General features: G+C 54.4%; 8 protein-coding genes across 8 annotated transcripts; 5 read left to right on the top strand and 3 right to left on the bottom strand.

Moving 5' to 3' along the window:
• Nucleotides 1–106: 106 nt before the first annotated feature.
• W97_00534 (uncharacterized protein) lies at nt 107–1,332 on the bottom strand (the record flags this gene model as incomplete). The annotated part of the gene is made up of 2 exons (XM_007778448.1): nt 107–1,116; nt 1,173–1,332. The coding sequence occupies 2 exons, from the start codon at nt 1,330–1,332 to the stop codon at nt 107–109; spliced, it is 1,170 nt and encodes a 389-aa protein (XP_007776638.1).
• Nucleotides 1,333–3,181: 1,849 nt separating this feature from the next.
• W97_00533 (PEK protein kinase) lies at nt 3,182–4,324 on the top strand (the record flags this gene model as incomplete). The annotated part of the gene is made up of 1 exon (XM_007778447.1): nt 3,182–4,324. One exon carries the CDS (start codon nt 3,182–3,184, stop codon nt 4,322–4,324), a length of 1,143 nt encoding a protein of 380 aa, XP_007776637.1.
• A 1,711-nt stretch (nt 4,325–6,035) lies between these two features.
• On the top strand, nt 6,036–6,611 carry W97_00532 (uncharacterized protein; the record flags this gene model as incomplete). Its single annotated transcript, XM_007778446.1, has 1 exon — nt 6,036–6,611. The coding sequence occupies one exon, from the start codon at nt 6,036–6,038 to the stop codon at nt 6,609–6,611; it is 576 nt and encodes a 191-aa protein (XP_007776636.1).
• A 1,564-nt stretch (nt 6,612–8,175) lies between these two features.
• Nucleotides 8,176–10,376, top strand: W97_00531 (uncharacterized protein; the record flags this gene model as incomplete). Its single annotated transcript, XM_007778445.1, has 5 exons — nt 8,176–8,447; nt 8,593–8,621; nt 8,908–9,130; nt 9,190–10,152; nt 10,223–10,376. The coding sequence occupies 5 exons, from the start codon at nt 8,176–8,178 to the stop codon at nt 10,374–10,376; spliced, it is 1,641 nt and encodes a 546-aa protein (XP_007776635.1).
• A 1,291-nt stretch (nt 10,377–11,667) lies between these two features.
• On the bottom strand, nt 11,668–12,788 carry W97_00530 (uncharacterized protein; the record flags this gene model as incomplete). Its single annotated transcript, XM_007778444.1, has 2 exons — nt 11,668–12,103; nt 12,169–12,788. 2 exons carry the CDS (start codon nt 12,786–12,788, stop codon nt 11,668–11,670), a joined length of 1,056 nt encoding a protein of 351 aa, XP_007776634.1.
• Nucleotides 12,789–13,381: 593 nt separating this feature from the next.
• Nucleotides 13,382–13,573, top strand: W97_00529 (uncharacterized protein; the record flags this gene model as incomplete). The annotated part of the gene is made up of 1 exon (XM_007778443.1): nt 13,382–13,573. One exon carries the CDS (start codon nt 13,382–13,384, stop codon nt 13,571–13,573), a length of 192 nt encoding a protein of 63 aa, XP_007776633.1.
• An 835-nt stretch (nt 13,574–14,408) lies between these two features.
• W97_00528 (uncharacterized protein) lies at nt 14,409–16,527 on the bottom strand (the record flags this gene model as incomplete). Its single annotated transcript, XM_007778442.1, has 5 exons — nt 14,409–14,525; nt 14,581–14,690; nt 14,760–16,073; nt 16,128–16,327; nt 16,418–16,527. 5 exons carry the CDS (start codon nt 16,525–16,527, stop codon nt 14,409–14,411), a joined length of 1,851 nt encoding a protein of 616 aa, XP_007776632.1.
• Nucleotides 16,528–17,884: 1,357 nt separating this feature from the next.
• W97_00527 (actin-like protein 3) lies at nt 17,885–19,432 on the top strand (the record flags this gene model as incomplete). Its single annotated transcript, XM_007778441.1, has 6 exons — nt 17,885–17,919; nt 17,992–18,014; nt 18,083–18,310; nt 18,360–18,406; nt 18,457–18,543; nt 18,596–19,432. 6 exons carry the CDS (start codon nt 17,885–17,887, stop codon nt 19,430–19,432), a joined length of 1,257 nt encoding a protein of 418 aa, XP_007776631.1.
• Nucleotides 19,433–20,951: the final 1,519 nt, after the last annotated feature.

The raw sequence follows: 20,951 nt of genomic DNA, 5'->3' as shown, positions 1-20,951 counted from the left end.
AAGAAAGAACGCCGTATCCCAAAAAGAAGACCTCAAACGCCATTCAAAGTTGCAAAGTCCTTCGTCTCAGACCCCTTCGAATCCATAATCGCATCAACAGTCATCATCAAACTAAAAATGTGGGTATCTCACTCAACGACATAGACTTCCGCGTGTCGTCGTTCTTCTGCTGCGCGAGTTCAGCCTTCCGCTTCGCCATGCGCTGCGCGATACCAGAAGGAAGAGTATGCCGCTTGGGAAGCACAAAGGCATCTAACCCATCGTTGACCTTGCTCGTACTCGATTGACCAGCTGACTGCCCGGCCGTTGACAGAGAGCGTCTGCTTAAGGATGTTGGAACAGTGCTTTCTCCAGTAACGTCAGCCTTCAATTTGAAACGATTGTCGCCAAGTGCTGAACCCGTTTTGTCCGGCGGTCGCTTTGCCTGTGCACTACGCATGGCGTCCTTATTTGCACCTGCCAGAGTGGCTTGCCCTACTGAACTTGCATGACTTGTGCGCAGACGAGACGGAGCATCTAGATCGTCCTCATCCGCTTCCGAAGGTACTGGCGAAATCATTCTGGGTTTTGCAACAGGGTCGTCGTGAGGCTTGCGCTGTACCGGCTCCTGATCTCGCTGTTGACGACTGGCCCGTCGAGGCGAGGGCGGCCGTGTCTTCGAGTACCCCGCAGCTGCTCTCGTATTTGATTTGGAACCCGTCAAGCTTGCCAGAGAAGCTACTGTATCACTTTGCCCCATCATGAGGCCCGCCAGGCACGGATCGCGCATGTACGGCGCATCATCTTCGTCTTCAGAATTCCGCCCAGTCACTCCTCGAACAGCAGCCCTTTGCGCGCTCAGCCGCGCCTCAGCTTCAGCGCGCCGCTTGGCCTCCCCACCTAGCGGTGTTCTCCCATCCACAGGTCGTGAGAGGTTGCTAATCGCAGTCGCGTTCTGCGCCTTGGCCAGGTCTTTCAAGCGCTTGTATTCCGCGTGGTGGAGGTGTTGCGTGAAGAGCTTTGCCGTCTCGAGGAACTCATCCTCCACCATTATCCAGATGTCATCTGCGGCCAGTCCTTCTCTCATGAACTCTTCGCGCGGCGGTGATGGAGGAGGCGAGCTGGAGGGCGTTCTATCTGCGCAAATCAGCTATGTACGTGCACCGGAGCCCAATCGGTGTGAAATCGCATACTGGCATTAACCCTCCTCTTGCGCTGCGGTGTTGAAACGCCCGTGGTGTTGTCCTCGTCAAGGTCGGGAGTCTGCAATCGTTGTCTCTTGGTGAGCTTTAGGGTCTTCTTCTCGGCCGCGGATGCGCTGCCGTCTTTGAGCCATGGCAGCTGTCTGGGCATTGCTATCGATATACCTAGGAGTGGTGAGAAGGTGGGAGGGAGCGCGCGTCAGAACGTGAGAGCGTGACGGCACGGCTTAATTGAAAGAGCCCGCGATAAGGCGATAAGGCGATAAGGCTCGCTTATCGGGACGACCGAGGGCTCTTCAAAAAGCCCATTGCCCATCAATGCAGTGAAGGCTATACTGCTGAATTCCTTGTGCTCCGGGTCACATGCAATCGGTCTCGCTGTTCCATAGTCGACATAATTATGAGTCTAGCTCAATCGCGACTCTGATTGAATGAGCCATCAGCCAAGATGCGATGACATGCTTGTCAAATGGCCATTGGCCCACGTGATGCCTTAGGCTGAACTGGAAGTGGACACTTCCTCAACTGCGCGCCCTTCAGGCTGCACCCATTCTAGATATGTCGACCGAATTCTTGCGCTTTCCTTAAAGCAGGTGTGCCAGGCCGCAATTGCTTCAAGATACTTATGGGTAGCTCTGCGGCAATGGTTCGAGTCAGCAGACCCGTCTCTCCTGGCTGAGTGATCCGACCTCCTGCCTGCAGCTACCCGGACATGTCATTCTTTCGCTCCGGTAACGACTTCTCTTCAGATGGAGAGACCAGTTCGAAACCCACTTCAGAAGACCGCAGTGTACACGACAATGGCCTCCTGGAGAAGATTACGACACTGTCCTCAGACGCTAACGATGAGAAACTGGCTCTTAGTTTAGCGGACGTTGTAGTCTCCGATGACCGAGAAGTCCACAAAGATGTGATTCTCCACACATTGCTCGAAGACAAATGCCTTGCTGAAGCTCTTGAGGAGCTCGGAAGGATGCAGCAGTCCGCTGGAAAGGTCAGTTTACGAACGACAGTTCCTTCCTGAGTTCATCCAAGACTATCATTTCAATATCATCTACGGCTAATGCGCGTCATTCTTTTCCGGCTACTGCATTGTTATATACACCCACACGCTCTAAAGGGCTTCATGCTACTGGTCGGAGCGTTGGGTTTCTGTGATAGGGTGTTTGATGCTTATCGAGTACCAACTCACGTTCACACCAAAGATCGTGATGTCTGTCGCTTCATTTCCGTGTGCCTGTATTCGGGTGCCGAAAGCCTCATTCTCGTCTGCTTGTTACTTTGTACTACCTCGGGATAGCTGTCAATATCTCTCATCCATCTCACAGGGAACGCTTGGGGCAAAAACATTACAATATTATACGCGAATATTCTACATGGACTCTCAATAGACTATCGCTGATAGTTGAGTGTAGAAACCGTTTTCGTATACCAAGGAACATCCCGACGTACAGGCACTGGCTAGGGCGAAATACCAGTTCATGGCGCAGCAATTGACAGGGTACGGCGTGACGGCCGGGGATTACCATACGGATCGTCATCGTCCATTGCGCAATACCTATCGGCAAGGGCTTGACTACCTCTTGCGCACCCACCGTAACGCACCGATCACCCGCGCCAGTCTTACGGAGGTCGCCCGGGTATCAGAGAACCCCATGGCCAGCGGTGTAGCTCGTGGGTTCAAGGGTTTGTTGGAAGCTCCTCCATATGCAGTCGATAAACCTTGGGCGGTAAGTCTCAAACCTCAACTAGGAACGAAATGCCTTGCTCTTGCTCTCAAGCAACCGGGAGAAGCTAGCGCTTCCAGCGCCAGCCTACCTTCATGCCTTTAGCAGTGTCGAAGGCCTTATTGCGCTTCGGACTTTTATATCTCTCCCCTGCTGACTTGGTGACAGAATCTCTTTTCCGGAACCACGGCTCTGCCACCTCTCTTGCGGCCGCTTGTTGACCACCCAATGTTCGACACGTCGAGATATCTGCGGGACTTCCATCAAGTCGGTATGCTAGGCAAAGGTGGCTTCGGCAGAGTCTACCATGCTGTGCATCGACTAGATGGCGTCTCGTACGCAGTCAAGCAAATTCCTTTAAGCAGCTCTCGTGTCTGGAAGATTCAGCAACGGGGCCAGCCGGAGCTAAACGCACTTTTAGCTGAGTTGCGGATTCTGGCGCGTCTGGATCATCCAAATATTGTGCGGTACTACGGTGGCTGGCTTGAGTATTCGACAGTGGCACCGTTGTCTATTAATGACATCGAACGTGGCTTGCTCCAGGGTATTCCAAGCTCAGGAATCGATTCACAGGATGCTGACAGTGAGCTCCCCAATGCTGCCACCGACGCAACATGCTCTGCCCCTGATACACGGGGGAAACAAGAGGGCTGCGCCTTTGTCTCGTCGACCACTTCAAATTTCAGCACCGTACATAGCATCAGAATGGATGATCAGGACGTTGAGTCGTTGATAGGAGACCCTGGTCAGGATGTAGTGTTCGAGGAGAGCACTCGTAATTCTGAAGCAGTAGACGAACACTCGATGGCGGAAACTTCCGAGATTATCAATGGCAGCACCCCGTTCCGCAGTGCCCAGCAAAATAAGACCGCCGGTTGCCCTCGGCTGACGTTGCACATCCAAATGTCTCTCCATCCTATGACGCTCTCCGACTACGTCTCTCCGTTAAACACCACTCAGCACCATCATTGCTTCCACCTGGTCTCCTCTCTGCAAATTCTTCTGGCCATTCTCGACGGCGTGGAGTATCTACATGCTGAGGGAGTCGTACACCGGGATCTGAAGCCAAGCAACGTCTTCCTGTCCTCTTACGGAGATCGTCGTCCAGCAGGATGCGTCAGTCTATCGTCATGTCCTGCGTGTCCCAAGCGCAGTTTCGACAACAACACCGGGTTTCTGAACGTGCGGATAGGAGACTTCGGGCTCGTAACGGAGATTGCCCGTCCCCATGCCGAGCTGGTTGAACCGTATCAGCCTGTCGGGACAGAGTTCTATAGGCCACCGGTATGCTCTGGGCTTGCTAATGAGAAATTGGACGTGTATGCACTCGGTGTGATTGCTATCGAGCTTTTGTGGAGGTTCGAGACGAGTAAGTTCATCTCTCTTAGGTCTCGTTGTCGCCACCGGAGTAACTGAGTACTCAACCTGGGACTGCAATCGAGCTGGCCTTCCTATCATCTCTGTGGTCCAAACTGCCTACACCAGTTCACTACCATTTCTGGCATCGAACTTTCGGCTGAGCTGCTTGAGTGCGGCTTGCATGTTCAAAGATTCCTTAGGCGTATGATGTATGAAAGCATTTAACTGCTGAACGGTTGCAAGTCTGGCTCGTTTGCAGCCCATTTCTAATATGATTATGCATCACACCGGTATTGACTGTTTTTGATAGGAATGGAGCGATACACGGTCCTGCAAGAGCTAAGAAACGGACGCCTGCCAGAAGGATTTGCGTCTAAATCCGGCCCTGTTGAAGCAACAATAGCAGAATGCATCAAGGGAATGCTCTGCACCAACGAGGCACAACGGCTCTCATGCAGAGAGGTGCGGCAGATATTGAAGGACGTACTTGTACCTAGTTCTGAGAAACTGTGGAGCTCTTGAGTTACGTTCGATGCCCTCGCCAGCTACTTGATACAGGGCTGCCAAGGCTCCTGGCACAGCTTTCGTCATGCAACTGACTAGACGCCAACTGCACGCCGTAAGTTGTCCAGACTTTCATCGCCCATCAACCAAGTGTCATGACGCGGACCAAAGGCGAGAGCTTTGTGGTGGGTGAGTGTCAAGCTGGTTGGAGCGTTAACCTCTCCTTGGCAATTTGCTGCTGGAAAAGCCTGCACCAAACTATCACTGGACGATTCACTTGCACCATAGCTTTGAGGTCAACACATTCACTAACAGGATATGCAACGTCGAGCAGTTCAGTTACCATTCTTACCGGGCTTAACGTTCACCTTGTGGAAACCGACGTCTCCGCTGGCGCTGCGCAACTAAGCCCACCCGCACACGCAGTACTTCGAGAAACGCATTTATCGGCTCAGAGCATTCTGGAAATTCTGATAGCCCTGTGATCAAACCCTTGGCGATGAGGTTGGTTCTTGAGACTGGAATGGGCGCTAAGGCGCGGCCACCATCGCTCGTTGACCAGCTTTCTCTTCCTCCCAACCTCCTGGTGCTCGGCACCGTGCCTTTCTCTCACAATGATGTATGACTAGCCCTACAGAAACTATCAATTCGAAGAAGGTAAGCCAATGGAATATGTTCACTGCAGTATTTTGGAGCTCGCCAGCCGTATTCCCACTCATTCCTATTCCACAGCATATAGAAATATGCTCTTGTCATCATTCACCCCGGTGTATATCTATTTAGCGCCAAACCCCGCCGTCTTCGCTGCCTCATGTATGTAGTCACTACAGACTCCACTCTGGTCCGTCCATTTCCTCGCTTCCTGACAGATGCCCGCATCGCCTGTCGGCTGTAGAAAAGAAGCGCATCCGTCTCATCCATCGCGGAGAACATGGCATACTACGCCGCAGCGTTATTAGCGCTTGTGGTGGCTGCAAACGGTTCACCATTCCCGCAAGGAGTAACCATAGCGATCACTCCACGATCTTCCGCACCGCCAGAATGCACACCCAACTTCAGCGGGACCCTCGGTATCGCCGTCGTGACCATTTCATCTTTCGCTTCGTCGGCAGCACTAGAATTAACACCAGTATCGATACGAACACAATAACCCATCTTGCCATCTGACACCACTCCATCTGCCAGTCGAACATTTACCATCACGATCACTACCCGCCGAACCACATCGATCACAGTATCAGACACAACAGACCGAACATCCACCATGATCAACGGCTCGCTATGGCGAACTCGTGCCTCAGCTTCCGCAATCGCTCAAGTCACTGATGGACAAGACCAAGCCCAGATGGGCGCTGCACCTGTGAGCGCCGCATCCACCGCGCCAGCAACACACACAATGTTGCCCGTAAGCCAAATCGACGACGGCCAGATCCAAGCTCCCGCATCCCCCACCAACCGGCCTCGAGCGCCTGCCGTAACAGCCACCACGACCGTTTACCAGAAACGCGGTCTCAAGGCTTCCTCCAACCCCATCCACGTTGCCTGCGCCCTTAACGACACGCTTACCCTTACGCTCACGAACGGTGTACTCAAGGACCGCTTCGGCCGCACGGGCTACATCGCTTCGAACTTCCGGTTCCAGTTCGACGATCCGCCGCAGGCTAGCGCCATCTACACGGCCGGCTTCTCGGTGTGCGCGAATGAAAGCTTGGCGCTAGGCGGCTCGGCGACGTGGTGGAGGTGCAGGAGCGGGGAGTTCTATAATCTATATGACCGGTGGTGGGCGGAGCAGTGTGAAGAGGTTGGGATCCAAGTGGTGGGGTTGCGGGATTGTGCGTAAGCCTGCCGTCCTTCTCTGTTTGTATATACCTGTTGTTTCACCTTTTACAACCTATTGCGAGACGAGTAATCGGCAAAGAGGTGGAAATGGGTCAGATTCAATCATTGGCTTGAGACTACCCTTCAGACCTGGATAGAGCCTTCAGAAATAGTTTACACAATTTACGATTGGTACATGCAACCCACAACTAGAACGAGATTCCTCCACGGTGTACAGCCAGACGAACATCCATTGTACTTTCTAAAGCGCAGTGGTATTTGTTCAAACGTCATAAGATACCTGAAGCGGCGTGTACGAAGGCTTTTTACACCCCAGGGAGCAAAGCGACACTCCTCAGGCGAATAGCATCTATGTTGACGCATACCAGGCACACAACAGATCAGTCAAGCGCTTATGCAGCCCAAGAAAAGCTCCCTTGACGCCTTACCGGGTCACTGGTAACTTAGTCTTGTCCAGACAGCTGGAAGAAACGGAGATGCCAGAAAGCACATTTTATGAACACGTGGTTGCCACGTGACATGAGTTTCTGTGCCGAGGCTGGAAATCTTCCAGCGCGCCACAGCATTAGAAATCCCCGACCGGCTTCCGGCTTGCTTCGAGGTGTATCCTCAATCAAGGCAACGTAGGACTACAAGTAAAACAACGGGCCCTGTTCGAAAAAGTCGAGAAGCAGTTGTCAGAAGTCAGCCTTTCAAGCGGGCAGGCGACCCTTAGACCGCTGACACAGGCCCGGCAAAGGTGACGCCACAACGCGCGTGGCCGCGAAGCCAAGTCGATGGCCCGCAGAGATTCTGCCGCTCTGGCGCCAAGGGGCTTGCACGGGTCGCAACCGACGTGGATCGTGTGCCGCTGTCTTGACCTCGGTGAAGCCGAAGCTGCGGCGTATGTTCCCAGCTTACGCTTACCGTCTTACCGTGTCACCTTCGCGACAGGACTTCAGCTCGAACAGTTCCTGTGCTCCGAAGTGTCCTACGTGCGCGATTTGAAGCCTTGCTCACGTCATCCAGCTCCAATAGCCCTTGTTGGTGACGAGCTTCGAGGCTCTGCCCCGCCGCCAGAGCAGACCCTGGAAGACCCTACCTGATCACCATGCGGCCGCGCTTTTGAAAACAATGCTTCATTGGATACTCACCGCTCCCTGCGGCTGGATAAGGTTAGCTGAGGATCTGGGCCCTGCGCCGTTACGTCGCCGGCGGCCAAGGTCGTCTCAACGGTCTTGTCGGTCTTGGGGATAGCCTTGCAGATACGTTCCCACTTTCACTTAGCCCCGTTATCTCCAACACCTCTAGTGAAGGCTGGAGAGATCTTTTTCTCCGCCGACTACGCCTCCCACGGGCATAGCACCTGGGCGTACGGCACTGCTCCCCTCCGCCCTGGCAGACTCTTTTTTCTTTTAATCGCCGCCGCCTTGCCGAAGACCAACCCCCATCCCGTTCGCCAGCCTCTGTGGTACATGGAATACATTGTCGAGTTCTTTTGTCTGCTACTAAAAGCTATCCGATAAGCCCCCAGAAAACAGAACGTAGAAAGTGAAAGCATTGCAACATCCTAACCAATTCTCACCATGGCCTCAACAGGCGTCGATTTCGCCCGCGATGGCTATGCGCAAACGGACACGCCGCCGCGCCTGGTGGACGAAGAGAAAGAGTCGTATATGGAGCGCCGCCGATCAACCGGCTCGTTCATGAAGGGCGACGCGACGCACCGGAAACTCAAACCGCGACATATTCAGCTGATTGGTATTGGTGGTACAATTGGCACGGCGCTGTATGTGCAGATTGGACGTGGATTGCTCAATGGAGGTCCTGCGAGTTTGTTCTTGGCCTTTACCATCTGGTAAGTCTCCAACCCGCCTAACTCTCGAAGCGTATCAGACGAGTCGCGCGGACGTTGTGGTGGAGTGTCGTCCTCGGATACGGACAAGAGTTGGCGGCCGCGAATGGTGACGAGAACCCCTTGCTTATCAAGTGGTGCGTCGCAGGTGCTCGGTCATCTTAGCGGTAACAGTTAGTACGAGCCTCCTCTCTTCTGTTCTGTCTGCTTGCAGTTACTTCAATACCACTATCTTCTTCCTTTCGAATTTTTTTCTCGCCGTGTCATCGTTTGCGTGCTCTTTAATTCTCTCTGCGCGCCGAGCAGCCCAAAGCAACATCCACGCCGAAGCATTTCAAGACGGCCAAAACACCTATCCGAGCTGGCCATGGCGCCCATCTTCTTGATCGGACCGTTTGATTAGCCGAGCGCGCCTTATGTTGCTCCATGATCGTATGACTGACACAGCGTTTACGCGCTTCAGGTATGGCTGAGATGGTTACTTATTTACCCATCTCGTCGCCATTCATCCGTTTCGCTGGTCGCTATGTCGACGATGCATTCGGCGTAGCTGCTGGATGGAACTTCTTCGTTTTCGAAGCGGCACTAGTCCCTTTCGAAATCGTCGCATGTAACGTCATCATCCACTACTGGAGCGACGTCGTTCCAGCGGGTGGTATCATCGCTATCGTCCTAGTGCTATACGCGTGAGTATCCGTTGTTCGCGTCGGGAGAGCGCGTTAGAGTGTGAACTAACCGCGATCAGTCTCATCAACGTCATGGCAGTTCAGTGGTACGGAGAGACTGAATTCTGGGCCGCGCTCGGCAAAGTCCTCTTGATTATCGGCCTCATCATATTCACCTTCATTGCCATGTTGGGCGGCAATCCATTAGGCGATCGATACGGCTTCCGATACTGGAAAAACCCAGGTTCCTTCGCTGAGCTCTACTACACCGGCGACCTCGGCCGCTTCCTTGGTTTCCTGCAATGCCTGATCCAAGCCTCCTTTACGATCGCTGGGCCGGACTACGTCTCTATGGCGGCTGGCGAGGCAATCAATCCGCGCGTTGTCATGCCGAAGGCATACAACGCCGTCTTCTACCGTCTTACCACATTTTTCATCCTCGGCTCGCTTTGCGTAGGCATCAACGTTCCCTACAATGACCCGACCCTGATAGCCGCGTTCGAGAATGGGGAGCCCGGCGCTGCAGCCTCGCCTTACGTCGTCGCTATGAACAGACTCCAGATTAGTGTTCTGCCGCACATCGTCAACGCGCTCGTGCTTGCTTCTGCCTTCTCAGCTGGCAACAGCTACGTCTACTGCGCATCACGTTCGCTCTTCGGCCTCGCGCTCGAGGGCAAAGCGCCCAAATTCTTCACGCGCTGCACTCGGAACGGCGTCCCAATCTACTGCGTCGCCTTCGTCCTTCTAATTGCGCTCCTATCCTTCCTCCAGCTGTCCGAGAACTCGGCCGTTGTGTTGCAGTGGTTCGTCAGCCTCGTTACCGCCAGCCAGCTGATCAATTTTACCGTCATGTGCTACACCTTCATCCGGTTCAAGAAGGCTTGCGAGGCCCAAGGCCTTGACAGGAAGACGTTGCCCTTCGTGGGCTTCTGGCAGCCCTATATTGCTTATTACGGTCTTGTCGCTTGCTTTGTCATGACTTTCGTGGGCGGCTATGGCGTCTTCCTTCCTGGTCAATGGGACGTGCCTACCTTCTTATTCTCGTAAGCATATACCTCAGCAAGGACACTGAGCTTGCACCTCTAGAGTCACAGCACTAATATTGATTTCCAGATACACTATGGTCGCTGTCTTCCCGATCCTCTTCGTCATCTGGAAGATACTCAAGAAGACCAAATTCCGGGCGCCGCACGAAGTCGATCTCTACGAGGATCTCGAGGAGATCGAGGAGTACACTAGGAACTATGTCCCGACGCCGCCAAAGTAAGCGTTTACAACCCCGTCCCCAGCTAACACTCCTTGTCCGTGCTGGTTCGCTAACAACGATGCGCCCTCAGGACGGTCGTACACAAGTATATGGACAAGCTGTGGTAGGGGTCATCCTACTGCGTGCGCCTTCCCAGCCTGTAGCGACGCAAGTTCATATCGGTTGGGTTGCACTTGGATACCGTAGTTCTAGCCGATAAGGCCATGGGCGGTGGTTTGGCGCAACGATTTATGTCCGAGTGCCATTGGAAAGGGCGGCTTTTTGGATTGGTATCACTCTCAAGGATTGCATGAGATTAAGCTATAGTTTTGGTATTAATTCATGAATGACTCTGATGCCTGACCTGTGTTTTCCCGCACCTTCACCAAAGATAGAAAACTGAAATGCCATCCTGTCCAATACCATCCGTCGGAGCTTTCGGAACATCATCCTGCAGCAAGGTCTTCTCGCTCCGTTTCCTGGCACCATCAACTAACACTTCGGCGGCGGCGCTGCCCCCCGACACTAAAACCCTCAATCCGATCCCCCTAATCCTAGAAGTATCCGAACAACCCCGTTCGGGCAATCTAAAGTCTATCGTAGAACGACTATCGGAGTCAAGTCCATCCTACCGACGCCTCTCCAGACTCTGAGGGGAAGCGTTGGGTGAGGATCTCCTGCTGAGATGAATGCGGTGGCGTGGCAGGCATGCACAAAGAGGGCCGGCTCCCCGAAATATGTAGCATGAGTGGTACACCTCGTTCCAGTTCCTCTTCCGCTAAAAAGAACTCCGAACACAGCAGTCGAGGGATTCGCTGGGACTAGATTAATCTTGTGTGCTGCTGGGAACCACACACCAACTTCCCGTCAGGTTGTTATACGGACGTGAACCTCTCCAGATTCGTTTTGAAACATGTCTACGCTTGACCAGAGGACGGACCTCGGCCCCAGCCCCGCATACCTAGCACCTGGAGTACCACGTGCGCGGGAATCCAAGGCTTGGGGAAGCATTTTCTTGCGTTATACAGGCGCTCAGTAACCGCATCTGCGATGACGTCTGCATAGATGCTATTGTACGTTCAGTCTACGAGTCAGCCCACTGGCACATTGCATCAAATCTCAACCCTAATCAAAGCAAAGGCTCGGTTGCTAGATGGATAGATAAATTTATAGATATTGATACCCATTGATATGGCCGCCTCTAGCATATGCGGCAAATGCTCACTCGCCATGACGCTAAACGGCGGTGCCGCAACAAGACCAATGCCAAAATCTCAGAGAGTCCCCAAACTCCTGAGCGCTACTTCCAAATCTATGAGCCGCCTCCGTCCGCGTCCCCGTTCGTGCCATTGGTGCCGTTCACGCCCATGCCCATGGCGGCTGCCAACCGCTCCTCTTCCTTCTTTATCCGCGCCGCTTCTGTCTCCCTCCGCAGGGCTTCCAGATTCCACGTCCCGTCGTCCTCGTCGTCGGTGTCGTCCTCGCCTTCGCTGTCTTGCCAGTCGCCCTTCTCGAAGAGCGCGCGGCCGGTAGCTTCCTTCATGCGCTTGGCTTCTTCCTCGGCTTGCTTCTTGTCTATGCGCTCTTTCTTCCACTTCGCGAAGGTCTCTTCGGTGACCGGTGTGAGGGTGCCAGTGAGTTTGTGCCGCTCTGATTCTAGCCAGTCTTCGAGCGTGAGGGTCGCAAGAGGCGATTTGTCCATGAGTGCCTTCTCGGCGGCGCGCTGCTCCTTTGTCTTGAGCACGAAGCTGTCCACACATCCGTCAGCAGATGCTCCCTCATCCATATAGACACCGCAAGCGGGAGAACTCACCCAGGCGGTAACGAATGCTTGTACATGCACTTATCGCCCCCATTCGGACACGTCCAAAACCAGCCATACTTCCCATTTTCAACCGCCTCGATGAAGTACTTGCACACCTTATCCGTCGTCGTCTTCGGATTCCCATGTTTGCTCATCACCACATTCCGCAGCTTCTCCTCGTCCCAATCCGCCATGTCGTCCTTCTTCTTCTCCTCGTCTTCCTCATCCTCCTCCCGGGTGTCCGTATACAAACTCTTCTTCTCGCCCTTGCGCTCGACCGACAAGTCATGACTGAACTTGCACCGTTTCCCCTTTTCGCAGTTCCCCTTCTTGTAGAACTGGCACACGACCGTCTTCGGGTCTACGCCAAAGGGCACCTTTTGCACCTGGATGGGCTTGAAGAGGTCGGCGGTCTCTTTGCGCGCTTGCTCTGCGGCTGCCTTTTCCTTCTCGCGCTGCTCCTTTTCGGCTTCTTTTTTCTTCTGCTCGGGCGTCTTGGCGGAAGCGGCGGCTTGTTGAATTTGCTTGATTTGTTTCTGCGCCGCGCCGCCCTTCTTGTTCTTCATGCCAAATGTCTTGTCGACAGCGGCTTTGGCCGCTTTGGGCTGGTCGCCTTTTTTGGGGGGCATGGCGGCGAGGGGGCGGTCTTGTGAAGTTTTGGGTATTGGAATGGAGGTTTTTGTAAAAGTTCGAGGGGCGGAAACGGGGGTGCTGTAGAGAGCGTCGGTGAAGTTGGAAAGGCAGTTAAGCCCTCTGAGATGAGTTTTCGAGCGGATGAGTAGTCGTAAGAGTCGTTAGGCGGAGTACCGAAATATCACACACAATGACGCCTCCGCTGTTGGAGGTTTGGTGGGGGCGGCCCTGCTACGGGAGCCGGCAGCGCCACCCGCGCAGTTCGGGAGAAGTCCCCTAAATTGCACGTACTGCTCAAGTAAAGGTGATCTCTGTCAATTGCCTACAGCTACGACACACGCACCCGTCAGCTCCAGAAGCTCCATTGAGCCTTCAACCCGAGTGTCCAAACCCCCCTCAGTCGCGTACGATAGACTCAAACCACACAATCCTCTGCAGCCCATCCCGCAGAACACGAAGAACCTCCACCTGGTAACCAACTTCCCAAACCTCCCCCTCCAAAAAGCCCCCAGCTTACCCACCCCCAGAAGCCACGCTTTCCTCCCACCCCCCAACTTCGCCATCAGCCGCCTCCGGGCCCGCCGAAACAATGATATCAGACACCCAACTCTACAGCCTCGCCATCTTCCTCGGCAGCGCCTCCATGCTCCTGATCGTGCTGTACCACTACCTCGAGGTCAACGCCAGGGACCAGACGCCGCTCTCGCAGGAGCGAAAAGCGGACAGCATACCCGCCGCTCCAACGGGTGCGGCTGTGGCTGGGGGGAAGGGGAGGAGTTGAGCGGTGCATTAAGGTCGCTGTGTGGGAGGGGACTGCGCAGCACGGGACGAGACAGGGAGCGAGTGTCATCGCGCGTGGCGCTTGTGGTGGGAGCAGAAATACCCTGGGCGGAGTAGCGCGCGATTGGGAACGGTCATCGAGGGGAGCCGCGGGGAGAGGGGCTCCAAGTTCAACCTTCTGCGTATGATGGGCGTCTCAGGCGTTGCAAAAGCTGGGATTGGGTGCTCAAGCCCGTTGACGGGGGCTTTGCCTGTAGGATCCATAGCGCTTTCGTAAGAAAAGCCATAGAAGTATGCAATAACAACGCTCCCGTTTGTGGCGCTGCAAGCCCTGGGTTGTGGCAGCTGCACACTCAACGCAGTTTCTGGCCCGGAAAGAGTACTGAAGGTGACATCGCATGGTCACAGTGAAATGCAAAGTCTGATCAAGAAGACGAACAGCAGCCTTAATACTGTCGCCTTTGTCAGAAGCCCTCTGCCTGTTGGGGCCTTTACGAAGACTATGGATGAACATAGCGATGTCAATCTCTTAAGTCGTGGCATCGTTATCTGTGCGCAGTGCTTATCGACAATGAATTAGCTGAATTAGGAGGGTTGTACCTGTGTCTTGCTATCCTAATTGCTTTGCTTGTTGCCTGATCAACGCCGGCAAATGCAAATGGTTTCTATAGAAGTAACGAAGCCGACGATACAGTCGGGGAGGCTAAGCAGGAATCTCGGAGTCTAATGCTACTAGGTCATAGGATGAGGTAAGAAAAAAGCCAGCGCCACCCACTCGTGCTCGGTCATGACAGTGGTCTCTCGTAAGCGGGGTGTCCTGAAGCTCATGCCATCGGCTACTTTTTCCGTCGGTACCGTATGGCTCTTCCACCTTGAGCGATCTGACCGTTGCCGCGGCTTCGTGACATGGTGCAGGTCGGATGGACTTCGTCGGCGTGCATCGACGCCATTGCCTGTAAATGTTAGTCAGTAGCGATGGTGTATGGATAGACGATGAATGGAACATACGAAGGAGTCAGTGTTGTGGCCGAAGTAGAGGTATACTCCATCCCTTGTTTTCTTGACGGCTAAGAGACCAATTGCGCCAACCGAGTGGCTGTTCTTCACGCTAGGATGGCCTACAAGCATTGCCAGTCAGCCGGGTGTACGATAGCAAAAGGGACCTTCAATATCGCGGCCATTCTTACCCATAAACTCCTGCTCAATCATTGCCCGCAGCGCTTCATCATCTTCCGCAGCCTCAAACATCCCTCCTTTTATTCTTTTCGTGCCCTGATACACCCGCTCAGCGCATACGGTTGCAGCCATAGTAGTCGCCATGTGCTCGCCAGTACCGCTGGTCACGACACCGACGCAAGTCTTCTGCTTGTCGCTCGGGTCCATTGGCACGACAGCAGCACCAACGCCGACAAGCGCTGCGGGACCGACTCGACCGCGATACTTCATGCCGATGCCACCGGACGAGGCACCACAAGCGATGTTGCCGTAACAGTCAATGGCAACGGCGCCGACAGTGTCGGTGATGTGGTCTTCATTCTGGCCTGGGAAGTAAGAATCAGGAGTTGTAATTTTCCTCAGTTTACTCAGTAAAGGCGAGGGCGGTAGAGGCGGCGACGCGGTCACGTGCCCCAGCGGCGTCGAAGCCCGAGGCGATGGCTGCTCCAGCAAGCTCTCGGGCGGCGTACCGGGTAGAGGTGTATGAACTGCGATTGGAGGCGGGCTAGAGGTTACGGAAGGTAGATGAAGCGTCCCGTCAGAGGCAGAAGACTCTTCCCCAGATGATCCATCGTTCCAGTCACGTCCTCTTTGCCGACGCTCGAGCCATGAGGGATCGAACGAGTCGCCCACATCACTCATCTGCACATCGCTGTCATCGAACTCTTCCGACTTGGCATCGTCAGCCATGTCTTGAGCAGAATTAAGGGTTGCCAGGGTTGGGACATGTTGTGTGCTGTTGACGAAGCAACTCCGGCTCGATTCTTGCACCGGCAGTAGGGGGCCGTTCGGGTCTATGTACTCTTGCTGGTCGGATGGGCACGACGATGCCGAATCTGGTGTCGCGCTCGCAGAACCTAATGTAGTCTTGGATGGCGACGAGTCTAGGCCACGATGTGAAGGAATAGGCGAGGATGACACAGAGCTCGCACGGGCGAAACCGTTGCCGAGGAGCATTTGCGTGTGCTCTCGGCGCATCCTGTTTCTGGTTTGCTCCTCGAATGCAGGATCAGTATCCGTACGCAAGGACACCACGAGTGCAGATTCGCCAGCGGCCTTGCGCGCTTTCCTCTCGGCGTACTTGAGGTCTGATCTCCATCGTATCCAGCGCTCGCGAGCGGCAGGAGAGACCAGAGCATCGTAAGGCATTACGGGCATGCCCTGATCGAATGCAAAATCTACCGCCCCTTGGCCAACGAGCAGATTGGGTGGAACGCGGCGAAGGGTGAGCTGCTTACTGGAATGGTCCAGAACAAGCCGAGCGAGGGAGATTGGATTCTTAATCTCTGAAAGTCATAGCATCAGTGGTATCCGACTAGAGCCTTAGAAAGATGACTTACGTGCAACGGCTCCTACTCCCCCGCTACGGCCAAGGTGATCTACAACAACAGCATCGCACTCCACCACACCATCCATTGCGAGGTTGCTACCGTATCCCGCGTTGGTAATCTCACGGTCCTCGAGAACCTTGATTGCCATCTCGCAAGCGTCAACTGCCGTTCCGCCATTGTTGAGCACGGCCATTGCAGCCTTCGCGGCGCTGCGAAAGCGTTAGTACCCGTGGTGAAGGAGATGCATCGGAGAACATGGGACCGCAAGCCGCAAAAGGGGTGCGTGAATCTGTACTCACTCGTTGCAAGCCTGGAGGTGAACACCCTCATTCTGAACGCTGTGATATCCCGCTCCTGCGTGAACGAAGATGACGGGCACGTCGCCGCCTCTGCGACCACGAGCGATCATTGTTCTGATCGTTGTTTCGTTGCGAGGCGTGAGCTCAGCTGTGCTCGAAATATCCAGAGGGCCTTCGGACTCCGGTGACCTCCAACTCAGAATCCTTCGGCGAAGGCTATGCCGTCTGCCTTCCAGCTTGACTGCTGCGGAGCACCTAAGCTCGCGCTGCAGGTATGACGATGACTAGAGATACGGCTATCCTGCTGCGGTGTGAGCGTGTCTGCTTGCTTCCGAGGGTGCGAAACTACCGACGCGACGGTATTAAGGTTGACCTGTATTGGGCAAGTGGTGGAGCGGCCCGTGGCTGTCGCTCGCACGCTGCGCGCTTGGAGCTCGAATTGAAGCGACCGTAAGACGGCGAGGTTCAGCAAAGCAGTTGACAACTTCGATTGTGACTGTGAACGGCGATGGAGGACCCAAGGTTATATCCGACCGACAGGAATACGGAACGGCGAGGCAAAGGCAGACTATGGGCGCTCATAAGTGGTAGATAGGATGCCTGGCTTCTCGGGTAGAGCTTGTTGATACGGGTAGAGGTACCACCGAGTGGGCGACTAAGGACAGTACTGCGTACAAAGATGGGTAACGAACGACAGCCTCCACCGGGGAGCTACGCGGGCACACGGGGTGAAAAGTTGGACGTGAGAATGCAGCCGAAACGCCGATGTTGAGGACAGCTGGTGGATGGAAAACTTAGGAGTCTGGCAGACATAGAGAAGCCGAAGATGAGACTGTGTTTCCACAGCAGCGGGTACTGAGAGTGCTTTCCTCCACAACAGCGGAGACTGTGCGGCCACCGCTCCACAATCATTATCTTAATCGGTGGTAGCACTTGTTTACATTGTTTTCCACAGCGCACTGTCACAGCACAGCGTACCCTGCGTGAGCGATGACGGAGAAAGAGCTGTGCGGCCCTGAGCTACCTCCTTCAAAGACTGCAGGAGGCAGGAGCGTTCAGAACCAGGCCAGATCAGAGAACTACAGCACTGGCTAGGCAACACTGTGATACTCAGCGCAAGCAGACTCACCTGCAGCGCGGACAGCTTCCAGTTGACTCCAAGAACCTTCCGGGCTTGAAAGCAACGGGGAGTGCAGGTGAGCGCCGCAAAGAGAGTCGGGATCATGAGGTTGTTGCAGGACGCTGAAGTCCCGCCGATGCCAAGCCTGGCGGAGATCTGGGCGGCGGAATATGCGGAGGTGTGGAGGGGCTCTGCAGGTGGGATCCCGTCGTTCCGACATCCCACATCAATCCGCGCCCGCATTACGCAGCTTCTCTTAGACAGCACGCGCTGAACTCCAAACGCCATTGTAAGCCGGGAGTCAAGAGTGCTTGGAAATTGAAAGCCCCTCAGAACATTCAGCCAGCATGGCTCCCCAAACGCCGGCCGTTGTCATGGACAAGTACGTCGAACCGCAGGCTGCAACAGCCCGCCCTAATGGCAATTCAAGACCTACATACTAATGCGTCCTCAGCGGTACGGGCTATTCGAAGCTAGGTACGTCTATTGCAGCTAGAAGATACCCTCTCGTTGCGCCTCAGCTCGTCCAGCTAACATCTGCGAAGGATTCGCCGGCAATGACTCTCCGTCCTTCGTCTTCCCTACCGCAATCGCGACAAAAGGCCCTGCCGGCGGTGCTGGAGGTTCCGGATCAGGTCGTCCTGCTGTCGCCAACAAGCCCTCGTTCCTCACAGGTGGAGCTGGCCCTGGCGGACATCTCTCAGGAAAGCGCGGCACAGAAGACCTGGATTTCTTCATAGGAGACGAAGCTCTAGCGGCATCGGCAGGACCAGGTACGAACAAGACGAATGGCGTCACGGGCGCAAGGTCTGACAACGGCAGGATATGGCATACACTACCCTATACGACATGGCCAAATTGAGAACTGGGTCCGCGCATCTGCAAGTGTGTCGCGAATATGCACTGATTGTTTGTATAGGATCACATGGAACGCTTCTGGTCAAACTCGATATTCAAATACTTGCGCGTAGAGCCCGAGGATCACTACTTCCTCCTTACGGAACCTGTGAGCCGTTCAGCATCTCCTCACTCAACACTATCTCTAATATAAGAATCAGCCCCTAAACCCACCAGAAAACCGCGAAAACACCGCCGAGATCATGTTCGAATCCTTCAACTGCGCCGGCCTCTACATAGCCGTGCAAGCCGTCCTCGCCCTCGCCGCCTCCTGGACGTCTTCCAAAGTACATGACCGCTCTCTCACCGGCACCGTCATCGACTCCGGAGAGGGTGTAACCCATGTCATTCCCGTCGCCGAAGGCTATGTAATCGGTTCCTCCATCAAATCCATTCCCATCGCTGGCCGCGACATAACATACTTCGTGCAATCGCTACTGCGAGACCGGGGCGAGCCGGATAGCAGCTTGAAGACCGCGGAGAGAATTAAGGAAGAGTTCTGCTACGTGTGTCCAGACATTGTAAAAGAGTTCTCCCGCTTCGACCGCGAGCCGGAACGGTTCGGCAAGCATGAGGTTACGTATCCCAACGGCAAGAAGGTCACAGTGGACGTAGGCTATGAGCGCTTCCTAGCGCCGGAGATTTTCTTCAACCCCGAGATATACTCCTCCGACTTCCTGACACCACTTCCCAACATCGTCGACACCGTCATCCAAACCTCGCCTATTGATGTACGGAGAGGGTTGTACAAGAACATCGTACTGTCAGGAGGCTCGACATTGTACAAAGATTTTGGCCGGCGGCTGCAGAGAGATATCAAACAGCTCGTGGATGCACGTATCAGAGCGTCGGAGGCAAGGAGTGGAGGTGCGAGATCAGGCGGACTGGAGGTGCAGGTCATCACACACAAGAGGCAGAGGCACGGGCCGTGGTTTGGAGGCAGCCTGCTGGGTCAGACCCCGGAGTTTAGGAGTTACTGTCATACGAAGGCGGAGTAAGTTCCTATAGATCAACGCCATTTGATAATATCTCTGACTTGCTTGTTAGGTACGACGAAATCGGACCAAGCATTGTCAGAAGGTTTGCGCTGCTCGGTGGGCCAGGAAGTACGTAGAGTAGAAGGAAATGGAGCAAGGCGTGCCTGCTGGCTAGCATGACGAGGCGCATATGGAGGTGTACTGGAGATTTCGCATTCGGCCGCACCATAGGGCCCAGGCCATGGCGTGTGCGCAACAAAACCTGCTGCGAAAAGACATTATGAAACCTGTCCGATGTGAGACACTTAGCATACAGTGCGGATCGTGAGGAGCTCTACTCAAACCCGAGCCAGCGGCAAGTTGCGGGAGAGATCCTGAACCCCGAGCAACATCCCATGGTCGATTGTGAACTCTCATGAGATACTTGCAGCCTGTAGCATTCCCGTGCAGTCCTAGCAGCTTTCCGTTTCTAAATGCGGCAATGGTGATGCTTGCATAGAACGTCGCTGTGAACCCACCACTCCCCCAGCGGCGGCTGCGACGCTGGCAACAAAGGACGGCTACGACGATGTACCGACAGGCACGACCATCAAGAGCATGGAGGCTCCACGGTCCTGACGACAGTCAAGATGACTGAAGAACCCGTCGCTGGAAAGCCTTGTGGTATTCTCAAATAACATAAGAAACACCACTGCGATGATCAAAGCCCCTCTATCCGCCTGTGTTGCACACTCGATGTTCTACGGATATCTGTTCTCTTGCCGGAAACGGCAATGCTCTAGCACTTGCACAGAACACCCCTACTACCGATATGCCTCCGATGTGCCTGCTGAAGGATGGCAGTGACGTAGCGGCAAGATGATGGCGCGGCGATTGTAAAGGGCATGAGGGCTCCGTCGTCGTAGCACAGCGTGCCACGGACGAAGCCCGATGCGTTGACAGCTCGTTGCGAAGCCATACAATCAATATGCCTGTTTTTCACACTGGACGTTCTTCGGCATGTACGAATTTTTGCCGGATGCGGCAGCAGTACGATTTACGTAGAACGCCACTGATGCTAACTAGCAGGTGGCAGGTTGGTTAGCAGTCAAGTAACCGCAAGTCAACAAGCGGCGAGGCCGATAGCGACAGAATATGGCTGTGATGTTGACGATCGAGAAAAGCATGAGTGCGCCGGAAAACTGCGCAGGTTTCTAAGAACAAGAGAGGATCTCTAAAACCTGGAGTCGAAGTCTCTCCGCTCTCAAGTCGATATCCTCACTCATAGACGTTCTATGGACGCGGTCGCTTACCAAATCCGGTGGTTCAAATATCTGCGCAGAACGTCGCAGCTGGCCAGAACTCCACTCAACTGCAGTCAGAACCGTAGGGATAAACGCTGATTACGGCGGTGGTTTTGGGGTTGAAGGCATGAATTGTAAACTGCACGAAGGCCCCAGCAAGATGGCATAGGTCATGACGGATGAAGAAAGTGGTGATCAAAAGCTACTCCACTGTTTGGGAACGGCAATATTGATGGTGCGTGGTGACCGTAGCGAAC

The sequence above is a fragment of the Coniosporium apollinis genome, assembly GCF_000281105.1.
Source record: "Coniosporium apollinis CBS 100218 chromosome Unknown supercont1.2, whole genome shotgun sequence".
NCBI classification, from domain to species: Eukaryota; Fungi; Ascomycota; class Dothideomycetes; genus Coniosporium; species Coniosporium apollinis.
The sequence above is the reverse complement of the archived record's forward strand: the minus strand, read 5'-3'. Positions and strand labels throughout refer to the sequence as shown.